General features: G+C 45.5%; 1 protein-coding gene across 1 annotated transcript in view; it reads left to right on the forward strand.

Annotated features, from left to right (window-relative positions):
• The window catches only part of LOC139215277 (collagen alpha-1(XIV) chain-like), a 119,568-nt gene that overhangs the window by 48,973 nt on the left and 55,620 nt on the right, over positions 1 to 14,975 (forward strand). The window contains exons 12-18 of the mRNA XM_070846190.1: positions 713 to 842; positions 5,538 to 5,677; positions 5,894 to 6,020; positions 6,128 to 6,267; positions 8,329 to 8,461; positions 8,697 to 8,741; positions 9,492 to 9,637. Coding sequence (XP_070702291.1) covers positions 713 to 842; positions 5,538 to 5,677; positions 5,894 to 6,020; positions 6,128 to 6,267; positions 8,329 to 8,461; positions 8,697 to 8,741; positions 9,492 to 9,637 — 861 coding nt within the window. The remainder of the gene's footprint in view (positions 1 to 712; positions 843 to 5,537; positions 5,678 to 5,893; positions 6,021 to 6,127; positions 6,268 to 8,328; positions 8,462 to 8,696; positions 8,742 to 9,491; positions 9,638 to 14,975) is intronic.

Below are 14,975 nucleotides of genomic sequence, written 5' to 3' on the forward strand. Positions count from 1 at the left end.
CTAGGAACCACTTCTCTCTTGTCTTTAGCTTTAGTGTTCACAGTGTGATTTGATCCTTAAAGCATCCATAGTACAACAACATGGAGATTTAAAAGTAGAGTTAAATGTAATGTTGATGTACTTCAGGCTCAGTCAGCAGGAGGAGGGACTCTGGAACATGAGTGCTGTTGGAGCCAGAGTCCTGTCAAGAGAGCGTCAGCCATGAAGCATGTCTCTTCATTTGGCAGTACTTTCTTTTTTTTTACTCCCAGGGTCCAAAATGAAAATGTATTAACGAGCCGAGCAGAGAGGAAGAGAGGAGCAGATGGACAAACATTTGTTAGTGCCTCCATTTTGGCTGATTTTGTTTTTTTTAATTATTATATATTTTTTTTTTTAGCATCCATTTTGTTTCTGCCAGAAGGTGAAAGTTTGCTCACTTCAGCGTTTGCGGCCGATAACAGCTGCACTGTAGTCTGCCTCTGACTCGGCCGTGTGTTGCAGCTCAGGACACGAGGCGCATAGTTTGGAGGAGTCTGCAGGGTCCCACCTGCTCTGAGGGAGCTGCACGGCCACATTCAGAGATCACAGCTTGACTCTGTGCTTGTCTGGACAGGATGGAGGAGTAGATATGCAGAGAGGAAGATGATATATGATGGACGAGATAAGATGGTGGCAAAGAGAGATACCTGTGTGTGTGTGTGTGTGTGTGTGTGTGTGTGTGTGTGTGCAGGTGAAGGTGGCGGACTTGGTGAACGAGGTGGAGCTGGAGAGACTGACTCCGGCCACAGAGTACACGGTGACGGTCTACGCCATGTACGGAGAGGAGGCCAGCGACCCCATGACCAGCCAGCAGACCACATGTGAGTCATGAAGTAAATCATGAACCTATAAATAAATCCACCCTCCGATGACCCAAACGTTCCCTCTGATAGCTTTGTGAAGGTGCAGATGGTTGTGGTTAATCAGTCCAGTTTGGGGGGAGCACACAGTGTTACAGCGTCGTTCTGACCAACGTGCTGAGCTGCTCCTGTCCTCTAACTTCTGCTTTCCATCCGTCCTCGTCCGGGACACTCCCTGCTCGGACTGGAGGCAGATTCGGGGCTGATTTCCCGTAGATCTGTAGATTCGCTCTCTGATTCTGGCTGTGAAACTCATTCTTGTGTTATCTCAACACGCCTTGAATTTGTTGGAGATAGCAGATCTGTACAAATATGTGGTAATGTGGACGTCATCCAGGTCATAAAACGCTCCGCTTCACGGTTCAGGAGCCCCTCGTGGGAATGATGAATGAATGAATGAATTAATCATTAGTCATTTGAGGGAACCATTTATCACAGATAGCTCTTAATGGGACACGTGGTCTCCTCATACGTTTAGTCTTTTTCCTGGAGGTTTTTCTTTCATCATGTCTCATCTTTGAAGAGACACTAAGCAATAAGTCACATATTTTACAGCAAACGCAGCAAATGTTACGATATGTTTTGGCCAAACAAGCCACAAGGTCTTAACCCTCAAACATTTGGAAATGTCTGGACAGGATCAAATGTTCTCACAAAGACAGACTCTCTGCACACATTTCATTCCCTCAGGGTGTTTAGATGTACTGTGTGATGCTCTGTAGGAAGGAAACTGGGTGTTAATGTATGAAGAGCACTTGTTTTCTGAAAGCTTCCACTGAAGTTTGGGCTTCTGAAGATCTGAAGTGTCGCGAAACAACCAGGGGAGAGAGGAGGAGGCTTCTTTTTCCTCCCGACACTACAGCAGCTGATTCCTGTGATCAGCCCTCATTCTGCCTGAAGTTGTTCTAATCAGTCAAATCAGCTGCTGCAGTTCTGTGTTTCTCTCAGACCAGCAGCAGCCACGTCCAGCCACATTTTCTGCTCCGACAGAACTGGCAGGCAGCGCAGAGCAGGACTCCAGCTTCCCCCTCTGGGGCTATTTTTTGCACCTCACTTTCACTTTTAAGAGTTTTTCAGCCTTGATGAGAGTCCCTCCCCTATTTGCCTTCCCCAGATCACCACCACGCTCACTAATTAGCGTTTTATAAAGTCTCCTTTAAGGCCTGCGGCTTGTGGCTTTAAGTCAGGGCATGTTTATGCCTTTATGATGCGTGGAAGGCTTTGAATGCAGGTCAGATAAGGACGCCGGCGGCCGTTTGCAGGGAGACGGTGGCTGTTTTTGAGGGAGTTGAGGTCTCTCTCAAATTACTTCTCATGGTCAAATAACTTTCCTTCATCCGTGCAAGCAGGACTTCATGTGTCACCCATCCACCTGTCTGTCTGTCTGTCAGTCAGTCAGTCAGTCAGTCAGTCAGTCAGTCAGTCAGTCAGTCCTTCGTTATTTCTCCTCATGCGTGTTTGATCGTTTGTTCATTAAGGGCAAGAGAATATCCACATGAGCTCCCTCTGACAGTCAGATCTGCTTTTGCTCCTGTTGATCAGCTGCTATCATGCTCTCATCATGCCTCAGGGCCGTGGTGTGAAGTGAGCCCAGGTATGCTGAGGTCAGAGTGCTGTGGTTAGATCACCATGGTAACCTCTGCTGCACACCTGAGATCAGACCAGTGGATAGAAGTCCTCTGTAGAAAGTGCTCCCCTTCAACTCTTTCTTTCCCTGACAGCGATCTCTGTAAGTGATACGGCTGAGGGGAGGACGCTAAGCATCGATGTGTTAGTGGAGCACAAACTGTGTTCACTGGATGTTTTTAGTTTCTGATGCAGAAAATCTGTGATATTAACACACACAGACGTCGTGCAGCGGATCATCGACACGTTAAAGGACTGATGGAAATAGAGCTGTAGGACTGTACTGTGAGTTCCACTGTTTTTAATTCTCCCAGGGAAGAGACGTCATTCTGATAAAGACATGCATACCTGTGGATAATAACCTGTATGTGTAGCCATGGTAACCCCAGTGAACGTGCTCAGGTTCAGTCTGGTTCACAGTGTGAGGGAGCGAGAGGACTTTTACGTCCGGCCTGTTTGTTCTTAATAAATCAGCAGTTATGTGAAGACAGTGGGAGGAACCAGCTTCACTGGGGAAAATATTTAATGGGATGATATGATCTGTGGTTTGTGTCCATGTGTCTGTGTTCGTGGTTTTGGGCTCTGATCATCAGCTGGTGGTCACAGGCACCATGTCTTGCTTTCTGCTGAACACATAATGCATGTGGACATGTGGGACATGAGTTAATGAGTTTTGGCTCAGTGTGTTTCTTCATAATTATTCAGACTGGATCTCTTCGGAAGCCTCTCGTCCTTCATTTCATCCAGTTATTCAACTGTTATTTCTTTCATTTTGCTTAGAAAATGAGCTTTAATGGTCTCTGCGGTGAAAAGAGGCCACATCATCTACACAGAACAGGAGATAGCCTTGATATACAAAAAAAAATAAAAAATGCGGCAAGAGAAAGATTAAAGTAAAAGCTCATTTTGCAGAATCAGACTTCATATCGGCTGTGATGATGATGACGAGCAGCCGGACTCAGTGGTGCACTTTGTAGATTTACAGTTAAAAGCAGATCAGAAGAGCAGGACACTTAAACTGGAATTATTTAGTATTAGTCTAATAATCAGGTTTTCACTTCATTATTCAGTAGATTTTTTATTATTTTGCTGTAGCTAGGAATAGTGAGATCTTCGACTGCTAGAAAAAAGAAAGGAAACAAGCATGAATCTGAGCCTGCAGCTCTCCTCTCTGTCAGATGGACACATGCAGCGCTCCTCACTGTGATGCCAACACAGAGTTAACACTGTAAAGCAGCCTTCTATGACAATTATGGCCCCGTTGTCTTTGTTAAACTCTGTGATGTGACGTACTGTGATTTGAGGATCTAACGTTAACTAGCTGCATAAACCTTCAGCATCACCTGCTCTCATGGTAAACCTGCACACACAGGTTAATACACCACTGCAGCATGTTTACATGTTAGAGGAAAATGAAATTAGCAGCTCCAGTCGTCCCTGATTACTGTTATACTGCCGCCAATTATTAGCAACAAACGCTGCTTTCATAGTACATCTGTGTCCACAAGAGTTACTATAATAAGACAACACATCCAGATGCTGCAGGAACCTGAAGGCAGCAGCTTCATGGTGAACTTCTCTTCCTCTCTCAGACTCTTGGTGGACTCTGACTCCTGTTTCACTGTCTCCTCTCTGCTCCGGGACGTTAGTAGAGCAGCCAATAGGAGCGCTCTCTCTCTCTGAGAGGACCTGTGATTGAACAAAAGTGTCCCACCACTGGCTAGACTTTTTAGTGTGACATAGTGACCAAACCGTGTGATTACAACCATGGCGTCCATCGTGTGATGCTGTTGGTCCTCACGTTGTGACAGAGACGCCTGTAAATCAGCGGATTAGCCTGAACAAAATGACTCTTTTCACCTTCAGAGTTTGATCCATTCAGTCTGATAACATTTAGAAAGTCTAGAAGAGCAGCAGGATTAAAGCATTTTATTCCCAGTCATCATAGCAGAGAGCTAGCCGAGCCGCTAGTCCACCATGGTCCCAACAATGTGGAAGATCCAGGTACTTTAATGCACCACTGAGCAACTTTCATAGGATCGACTTTCATAGGATCTACTTCTCTGTACACATCCAGCCTACTGAGCTGTGGGCAGTGATTCAGTGAACATGTGGAAGTGAAGAAAGAGAATCTCTAAAAACGATCCTGCATTGGAATAGCTTGTTAAACTTTTAGACATTTAGAGCATCTGACATCTTTGCCAATGGTCCTTGTGATGTTTTTATATGGACACATCATTCTGGAAACTTGCCTATAACTAAACTTTTTAATTTCCCATCTTCCTCTTTCCTACGCTGACCTACAGTATGAGCAGAGGCAGGCTCTCCCTACCTTCCTCTCTCTCTCTGCTGCTTTGTCTTTATTCTGACCTGCAGTATAATTGAGGTGAAGGAATGGCGGGCACAATCCTGATTTCTTTTTTTTTTAAAGAAAACCGATCACTAATTCTAAGCATAAAAGTTTCTGAGCCCCCTGAGAGTAAATCAGATTTCCTGGCTGAAAAAAGTGAGGGTGAGAGGTCTTCTTAGAGTACCTCAGGGGGGGGAGAGGAGAGAGGGAGAGAGGGAGACGGATTTAGTGAAGTTCTGTCCACTTTATGATTAAAATAGTGGAGTCTAATGACCGTGTGTGTGAAATCTGTTCTGACTGAAGCTCCACTGTGGTGCTTCTGTGTTTTCTTGTTTCTCCTGCAGATGTTATCAAATTAACAAATATCTGGACGATGTAATTTAATTTAAATCCCTACATTAGAGACTGAAGTACTGAATACATTAAATGGTCATTCCTGAGGGGGGAACAGTTATTTATATAGATATAATTATTACTTTCTGTTTATTTGGTCATCAGCAGGTTTGTGTGATAAAAGGAAACCTTTAGTGTTAAACAACCATCATCTTTATCATCTTCAGAGCAGGATGCAGTGGAACTAAGATATAATCGACCCTTTTTCGGCCCAGACCGGATGTGGAAGTTTACTACCGTATGTGTGCTAACATTTAGCCGCTCGCCCCCTTCTCCTCCCCCCTCAGTGCCGCTGACCCCGGCGAGGAACCTGCGTTTCTCCGACGTGGACCACGGCTCCGCCCGGCTCGCGTGGGACTCCGCCTCCAGGAAGGTCAGAGGTTACCGGGTCATGTACGTCAAGACCAACGGCGTGGTGACCAATGAGGTGAGAGGGTCAAACACACAAAGACACTCTGCTCAGCTGACGGTAACCGCTCTGGGGAGTCCGAATCATCTCATGTCTGTAAAGATCCACATGCTGTGAGTTTTAGTGCACTGTGAAGGGATCAGACAGCCGAACACCACCCAGGCTCCACGTTTGGGCCAAAAGAACAAACCAAACCACTGAGGACACCACAGTTATTTGGTCCTGTCTCTACAGGTGGATGTCGGCCGCGTGACAAGCTGGTTGCTAAGAAACCTGACCTCCCTGACGGAGTACACAGTCGGTGTTTTTGCCATCTACGATGAGGGACAAGCTGAGGCCGTGACGGACAGCTTCACCACAAGTACGAACTAATACATACTATAAGTCTTGTAGTGTACAGAAAGAATGTAAACTGAACAGAAGTGTATGAGGTCTGTTGTGACCATAAGTGTGTGTTGGTGTGTGCAGAGACCGTCCCAGACCCGCTGGACCTGAGGAGCAGTGACATCTCCACAGACAGCTTCAGGGTGTCCTGGAAGCACCCGGCGTCTGATGTGGTGCTGTACCGACTCATCTGGGCGCCCACCGATGGAGGAGACAGTGAAGAGGTGTGTGTGTGTGTGTGTGTGTGTGTGTGTGTGTGTGTTACGACCTTTATTTAAAGTCGAGGGGAACACAGGGATTAATATAATGAGTTTAAACCAAAGGACTGACACCGAAGGACAAGAAAAAGCTGCTGAAACAGTGAATAACATTTATTTCAGACAAATTATTTACAGGGATAAAGCAACTAAAATAACAGAAGTGGAAGTAAACAAGGCATCTCAAGGCTTAAATGACATAAAAAACCCACGCTGACTGGAAAATAAGCAGCATTTGGTGAACAGAATCAAAGATAAAATCATCTTAAGTGTTCAGATGCCGTTTATCCATTTCCTCCTGCTGCTCACACCTGTCCTCATGTGCCTCGACGCCGTGGCTCCTTCTTTTTCTCAAGTGTCGGCGGTCCTGGAAGTTCAGAGCGTCTCTCTCAGCATCAGCTCTCTCTACAATGTAAACTGCCCTCGCTCGTCCTGAGATTCAAGATTCAAAGACTGTATTGTCACATGCTCAGCAGTTACATGAAGCAGTCACTGGCAGTGAAATTCTTGTGTCTCTGGTTCCCAGTAACACTGATAACAGTATCAAGTAAGTACCGTATTTTTCGGACTATATGGCGCATTAAGAGAAACAATCCATCAAGCGGTGCGGCTTCGTAGCTTACCAAAGTCTGACTAAAACATTTTGACAGATTGAGAGCTGTGTACCACATAAAATCAGTTCGAGGTCAGTAAGCACAACCAGAATTAATACATAAGGTGCACCGGATTATAAAGCGCACTGTCGATTTTTGAGAAAATTAAAGGATTTTAAGTGCATCTTATAGTCCGAAAAATACGGTAATATATATATATATATAAGGTATATACAACTAAAAAAATTATAATAAAATAAAATGTACAGCTAAATAGATAATAGATAAATAGAGGTGCAAAATAGGGCAGTGCATGAAACTGTCTCTGAGCCTGCTGCTTCGGTACCGACGGCCAGACGGCAGCAGGCAGAACAGTCTGTGGCTGGGGTGGTAAGAGTCCTTGGTGATACTGGTGGCCTTCTTCCTACACCGCTGGGTGGAGAGGTCCTCCATGGATGGCAGCATCGTCCTGGTGATGTGCTGTGCGGTCTTCACCACCCTCTGTAGAGCCTTACAGTCGAGGGCGGTGCAACTGCCGTACCAGGAGGTGATGCAGCCGGTCAGGATGCTGCAGAGGATCCTGGAGTCCACGTTGAGCCTCCGCAGCCTGCGGAGGAAGAAAAGCCAGTCAGTGTGGTGAGACCAGGTCAAGTCCTCGCTGATGTGAACCCCGAGGAACCTGAAGCTGCTGACTCTCTCCACCGTAGACCCACTGATGAAGAGGAGGGCATGTTCTTCTCTCTGTCTCTTCCTGTAGTCCACCATCAGCTCCTGTGTTTTGCTGACGTTGAGGTGGAGGCTGTTGTCCTGGCACCAAGATGTCAGGGCTCTGACCTCCTCTCTGCAGGCCGTCTCATTGCTGCCAGTGATCAGCAAATTAAAGATCCTTGCACTCCTTCACTTGAAGTATTACCTTGAGGAGAGTAAACCGCTGATTTCCTCAGACTGAACATGCTCGATATAATTAGATTATATTACTGTTCTTTTATTTCTGTCAGACGATCCAGCTGTTCATCGCTGCTGCTGCTTTTTATTTCAAATCTAAATGTCATCAGAACCAGTGCAGCTCCTCACACCACAAACACGCCGCTGTGTGTTTTTACTTCCTGTTGATTCAAAACAAATCATTTCATCTCACACGTGGTGAACCGGAGACAGCTCGATTAAGACGTAAAACGACAGCGGAGATGAACATAAACAGATAAAAGTGGCCTCTCTAATGAGTCTCTCCGGGAGATTAGCTCCGAGATGATAATCCAAACACAGGACCAGAGTTATCAGCGTCCTCACCTGCTGGCCTGTCACTTATCTGCCGGCTCTCGTCTGGATTGTGATCTTTCCGTCTGCTGCTGCGTCACATGGCAGTGATGTGGTATTAAATACAAAAGGGGGGAGTCTGTTGCCATGACGTCAAACTGTTCCCCGTCTGTTTCAGGTGCTGGTGAACGGAAACATTAACACCTACCTGATAAAAGGACTCGACGCCTTCACAGAGTACGAAGTCCTGCTGGCTGCAATCTACAGTAACGAGGTGGAGAGTGACGAGGTCATCCTTGTAGAGTCCACCGGTAAATCACACGTCACTGCAGCACTTCTGGTCTCCCATCGTAGTTATGGATGTCAGACAGGTGGTGCTCTGTGTGTTTCCTTACATCATGGATCTTCCTCTTATGTCTGCTGGAGGAAGACGTTATTCCCCAGATTGAAGCAAACAAACATGGCCGCATCTCTAAAACCTCCTCATGAAACATCTCTGAATTGTTTCATCAGCAGATCAGTGAATCACTTTTCTTTGATTTCCAGTTGAAAGAATAACCACCGTCGCCACGACGACCACCACCACGGCAGGTAAACATTTTGTTCCAGCTGTTGTGATGATGTCAGTCCGTCCTCGTCTCCTCTCCACACAGCATAATGTGCGCTCATATTTAACATCCATGTTGGGTTTGAAATCTTACTTTGCCGTCCACACTGAATGCCATAAGAGTGTAAGTGAGAGACAAGAGTAAAAAAAAAAGTGGTGTGCAGGAGAAGAAGATAAAATATAAACTACTATTACTAATCTAAGTATATTTACATAATGTGCAGCATTATTAACATAAAGTAAATGTGCAAATTAGGTATAAAGGTGCACAAATGTCAGGAGAATAAGGTGCATAGCAGTTCCACAGTTGGAAGTGTGAGCACAATAAACAGTTGGCTGTTAAGGAGCCTGATGGCAGAGGGAAAGAAGGAGTTTCTGAGGGGGACATCATGTAACAGTGTAGAAAAACAGGTTTACAACTTCTAAAATATCAAATAGCAAAGTGGCAAATATCAGATTTCAGGTCTGCTGGCGCTGCTTCACTGAACCTTCTCCCACATCTTCACATGGATGATGAAACATCTGTCGTGACGGTTGTCAGAGATTTTGTAACACGAACTTTTCCTGGGTTTTGAAAAGACGCTGATATGAAATTGAAAACCTGAGTAAATGAAATGCCAAACCTGATGGCGCCTATGATAGAATGAGTTTTTTCCTGATGTAAGGTGGAGAAGCATCAGACTGTGACAGTTTTGCTGCTGTTTGTGTGCGACTCTGACTCTCTGATCCTCCAGCGCCTCGTTACGGGGTGAGGAACATGAGGATCGATGAGGAAACCACCTTCAGCGTGCGAGTGGCCTGGCAGCCCGTGGACTCCAGGAACATCCGACATTATCGACTGAACTACGTCAGCGCCAAGGGAGACCGGGCAGAGGAGACGGTGAGAGAGGAGGAGGAGGAGGGAGCTTGTTTCACCTCACCTTTGTAACGTCTCGATGTTTAAAGCGGTGATGGGATGGTTGATCTTTGTTTATATCAGGGTGTCAAACTCAATCAAAGAAGGGGCCAAAATATAGAAGTCGAACAGGCTTAACATTCACTGAAGTGTCTAAAAGTCAGAAAGATGAATTTAAACAGTCAAATTTCAACACATTTATTTCTTTTTTGTACTCATCCTGATGTTTTGTCTCATAGTGTCGTCTTATATTTATATTCTTTAATTACAGCCACATCAGCTCCACAAACAAGACACAGGTTTTACCTCCGATATCGACAAACGTCCACTTTTCATTTAACCCTAAATAAAAGGATCAGCAGAGAGGAAGTGGATCATGCAGCAGGGGTGGTTTGAGAAGTTCCTGTGGATGTTTTGACTCTCGGGTTGTGGATTGTGTTTGAGGCCACAGCAGATAAAGGCTGAGGGAAGAACAAACAGCTGGTCCAGTTCAGGGTCAGTGGCTGTAATAGTGGGAAAGTTTGAAGTCTTGGACTGTTTCTGTGTGAAAGTTGGACAGCAAATGATTTGTGGAGGTGTACGAGGTCTTTGGGGAGTCGTGCAGAGAACAAAAAGGAGGTGTTGATTTAAACGAAGCCAAACCTTCGACGTGTCAATTGTCGACAGAGTGAGTGAGATTATTGATGAAGAGGAAGGCAGGCCTTCCCATTAAAGGAGGGAGAGACAAAGACGGTGTTGTTGAAGCTGATGGCAGGTCTTCAGAGCCGCGTCGAGAGGAAGACGGAGGATAATGATGATGAAAACAGTGGCAGTCCTTCAAAGAGTTTGTTTCTCGAAAGAGAGGGAAAGCGAGAGAATGGCAGGTCTTCATACTAATGAGCCACAGCAGACCTACAGAGAGAGAGAGAGGGAGAGGAAGAGGAAGGTGCAGAGGGCTTTTATACTAAAGCAAACACTGCTGCAGCTTCAGTACGCAGGGGAAAATGTACTTTGTGTGTGAAATGCTTGACAAGCAAACGTTAAATGTGTTGATATGAGTTCCCTGAAGTGAGAGCTGGAAAGATGTTGTGTCATTTTGTGAAATCAGGAACTAAATATCCTCTTTAATATCATTTTCCAAATCTGTGGATATTAAAAAAAAAAGGTTGGTTGTTTAATGGCTGTCGTGCATTTACAGTATGTTTGTCCTCATTACTGTCAGTTAGTTCAGCTTCATGTGCTCAGCCAGTCTCACTGAGATCAAGAGTGTCTGTTACAAGTTCAGTGTTTACAGGATTACATCAGGAACACACACACACACACACACACACACACACACACACACACACACACACACACACACACACGGTATGTGGACCTTGAGCTTAACTCTCATGTTACCACCTTTTGTCAGGCTTGTTCACTCTGAACTCAGCCAAGGATGTTAAATGTTTTGACAGCTTCTATGACGAGGACCTGTTACCATCACACACATTAGCTTACATGGTAACTAACTACCTCACAGACAAAGGTAAACTCCCAGTGTCCCACAATCCCCCAGGAGTCTATGGAGAGAGCTGGACACGGGGGAGAGGAGAAACCGGATGGGTGTGTTCTCTTGCAAAACTTTTTCATTGAAGTCCGTGCAGTTCAGGGTCAGTTTGGCAGCAGGAAAACAACCACAACAATGGAGCGCACACACCCGAGGGAGAGGTTCGTTTTATTTTGAGATCAGCCTGGAATATAAAAACATTAAATCTGTGCCTGGCAGCAGGGACGCTGCTCACACAAGTGAGACACATCTGAAGAGAATACTTGGCTTCATCAGCGAACCAGTGCAGTACAAAGTTTACAGATCCACCGCCCACCCAAGTGTTTCTCAGTTTCTCTGGATTAACGCCACAGTTTTGTGGGGGAACCATAGACTGTAAATAAGATTTTTAAACATCGAGTTCGGCATTTTGGCCGTCGCCATCTTGGTTTGTTGGAGCTGGAAACGATTTATTTTATATGTATTTCAAGACCCATCTCTGATTGGTTAGGTTTAGACATGACCTGCCTCTGATTGGTCAGTGAGCAGGTAGCCCCGCCCCCCTCTTCCTGGTGTATCTTCCTCTAAATGGACCATAATTTACTACATGAACGTCCTGCTGTGCTGAAGAAGACTGTAAACTAGAGACTGAGAGCAGAAACTCATCATTTCCTCATTGACTTCCATCCAATCAGACTTCTGTTTTTCAGATCCGGATGCGAGGTCCTGTTCTTTAATGGAGGCTCTGGAGAGAAAGCAAACGTTTCTCGGGAAAATACTAAATAATTAACCTTCTCCAGGCTTCGTACCAAACTGAAGCACTGAACAGTTCAGAAACTCAGTTTATGTCAAAGCGTTAAATAGAATAAACACATTATTGTCAATTCCATCTTTATTAAGACATATAGTTTTTTTTTCTGCCCGTCATCACGTGGTGTCTTTATTTGCCTTCCTCTAATCAGTAATCAGTCAGTGCATGAAACTGAAGCTGGATAGTTACACGGCTCCATAGTGGCTGTTAACAGTGTGTCCCGCTGTAGAAGGTGTGGGTAGACAGGTGTGTGCTCCGGGAGCCGCTGTGTGTCTGCAGGTGACTCTCACCACAGGTCCCACATCGGCCTCTTCATCCTGACAGCGAAGAGCGGCCAGCTGCCCGCGCTGGCGGCTTGTTTAATGAGATCTCTTATCAAAGTGCGAACAGCTGTGGGCTCTGTTTGGCAACCCGGTCAGGTTATGAATCACCAAGTGCTGCACTCAGTCGCTACCGTTTCGATGTGTATCTGCTGAGGGAGAGAACTGGCCGGCTTCCTCTGCTGCTTTGTTCAAAGCAAGTTCCACTCTGTGGTTCGTGGCTGCAGAGAGAAGAACTCATTTCCATGTGATTGATGGCAGTTTTCCCACTTCAGCTTCACTGGTGGAATGTTTGGTCTTAAACGGCTCACATCTCGTCCACTTTGGCTCAGTAGTCAAACTAAATCACATCAGGCTTCGATCAAACACATATCTGCTGCAGTAAAGTCATGTTCAAACATGATAGAAACAGACTTTAAATGTGTTTGACACATTAAAGGGAATCTACGAGAAGACGCCCCACCGCAGTCCGAGTGCTGCCCCTCTTTGCCCCCCCACCAGAGAGAGGAGCACCGCCTGCATCCCTCCTGAAGGACTGAGGCCCTCATAGCTTTTAAATGCCTCAGATGCAGTTATATGATGCAACGTCTGTCCAACGTCCGGCCAAATCCAAAGCGGTGTTTGAAGGACAGCTGCACTAACGGGGCTCAATCACCTTCTCCTGCCTGGTTTAAGTGGGGGGGGGGGGATCTTATAATGTAGAAATGTTAAACTAAAAGAGAAACAGCACAAGTTCTCCTAAAGTCCAAAACTTTGTCTGTGGAGTGTTTTTCTTTCAGTCTAATTGCCTTTCTGACATTTTTCCTCTGAACGACCTGCAGAGTTTTTGTTTTTGTCCTGAAATATCTCGGACATTGTTTCTTTAGACCTCAAATCACGTTTACCTGAAAAACTCAGCGTTTCCATTTAAACTCCCATCACTGCCAAACAAGTCGGAGCTGCTGACAGTCGAGTCTCCCTGTCGCTTTTCAGGACACTTTGTCTGAAGGTGATTGATGTAAAGATTAATGTCTGTTAATGAATCTGTGTAATATTAAAGGGGCACTTCGTAGAGAAACTTCTTACCATCTTCAGCATCATTTTTAGTTTAATGGCACGTCTCTCTGTGTGATTCAGCCTCGTTGTTCCCTGGCCAGCTCCAAACAGCAGACACACACAGTTGGACACTAGCTTGTGAACATAGTGGAGCATCTGACAGCTAGAGAGCCCGATGAGTTGGTGCAGACCAAACCAGAGCTAAAAAGGAGAGTGAATGTTGGATGATATTCGTCAGGAGGACACAAACACGACTCCACTTGAATGCTCCTGCTGCTGTGTGTCTGCCAGATATGCAGTGAGCTCTTTTCTTTTCTCTGGAAGCTTATGAATATAGAAGTTAATGGCTGTGGCCGCTCAGAAGGCTCTGTCATTCTTCTACCAGATGTCGGTATCTGCACCGTGGCCGCGGGGCGACCCGTCTCTGCCGCCATCTGTCCCCACGCAGCTGTCACGGGGAAGCTGCTGTTTCCCAGCGCTGCTTCGCTCGCTGTCCAATAAGCCAAAGCTGCAGGGCATCAAGAGCAATTCCACTGTGTGCAAACAGAGTTTCTGCTGTTATTGCTCCACAACACAATGTTTGTTCCAGGAGGTAAAAACGTGGTCAAGGGAGGATTAAACAGTTTAAAGCATCATGGCGTTACAAAGAATGCAGCCCCATCATTCACACTCTGCCTCAGGAAGGAAGGATGGATGGATGTTTGTGTCTGTTACGCTCACAGTGGTAGTTTAGTTAGTAATACCAAACAAATTACAGCACAAATGAGACGGCTTGTTTGAGCTTTGATACCAGACAGAACAGCTGCGTTAGTATTTACTGTGCAAACATAACCTCAGTTCCCTCCTTTGCCGTCCCACTGATTTAATATTCTCCATACAGAAGCCGTCCCATGTGATGTCATAGCAGGGTCATACACCTCTGTAGCCCCCAAACAGGAGTCCTGTCGTTAAGGTGTCTTGATTGTATGACAGCAAAGTAATGTAGTTTGTAATTGTGGCAGTTGAGCAACAGCCCATAGTACTGAAAGGATCCCTGCAGAGACAAACCTGTAAGATCAGCTGTTGTATATACAGCCACCAGACTCCATTGACAAAAGTCATGATTTTGACGGGAGTGACTTCTGACTGCTACTGCCGCCTCGAAGTTTTACACAATAAAACAAACTAACTGATCACGACAGTCGTAGACCAGCAACTCACATGTAGAACTACTGAAGTACCGTTTAGAGTCTGGTGGCTTTAAACCAAACGATATAACACAACGCTCTCCTGGACGAATTCCAGTCATTTCAAACCTGAAACATGTGAAAATGGGGCACAGGCTTAAAAAGAGTTGTGCATTAAATGGTTTGTGGTGAGAGCTGATAGCTGATCGTGACGTTCAGACAGTCCAGCCACCAAAGGGAGTCCCACTGGGGAGCTCCTGGTGGATGTTGAAGGTGTGAAAGTAGAGATTTTACATGAAAAGCAGGAAAATACCGACAATACTCACATTAACAACCAAATAAAAATGAAATATCACAAAAAGCAGAGTGTTAGAAAAGCACAGCGGTCTCATCCAGTAGGATGTGACATATTTGGGGCATATTTCAGATGAAACATGGTCACTGTTGAGTTTGAGGGTCTGTTCTGGTCTCGAGTCGGACT

This window comes from Pempheris klunzingeri, chromosome 16 (genome assembly GCF_042242105.1).
Source record: "Pempheris klunzingeri isolate RE-2024b chromosome 16, fPemKlu1.hap1, whole genome shotgun sequence".
NCBI lineage: Eukaryota > Metazoa > Chordata > Actinopteri > Acropomatiformes > Pempheridae > Pempheris > Pempheris klunzingeri.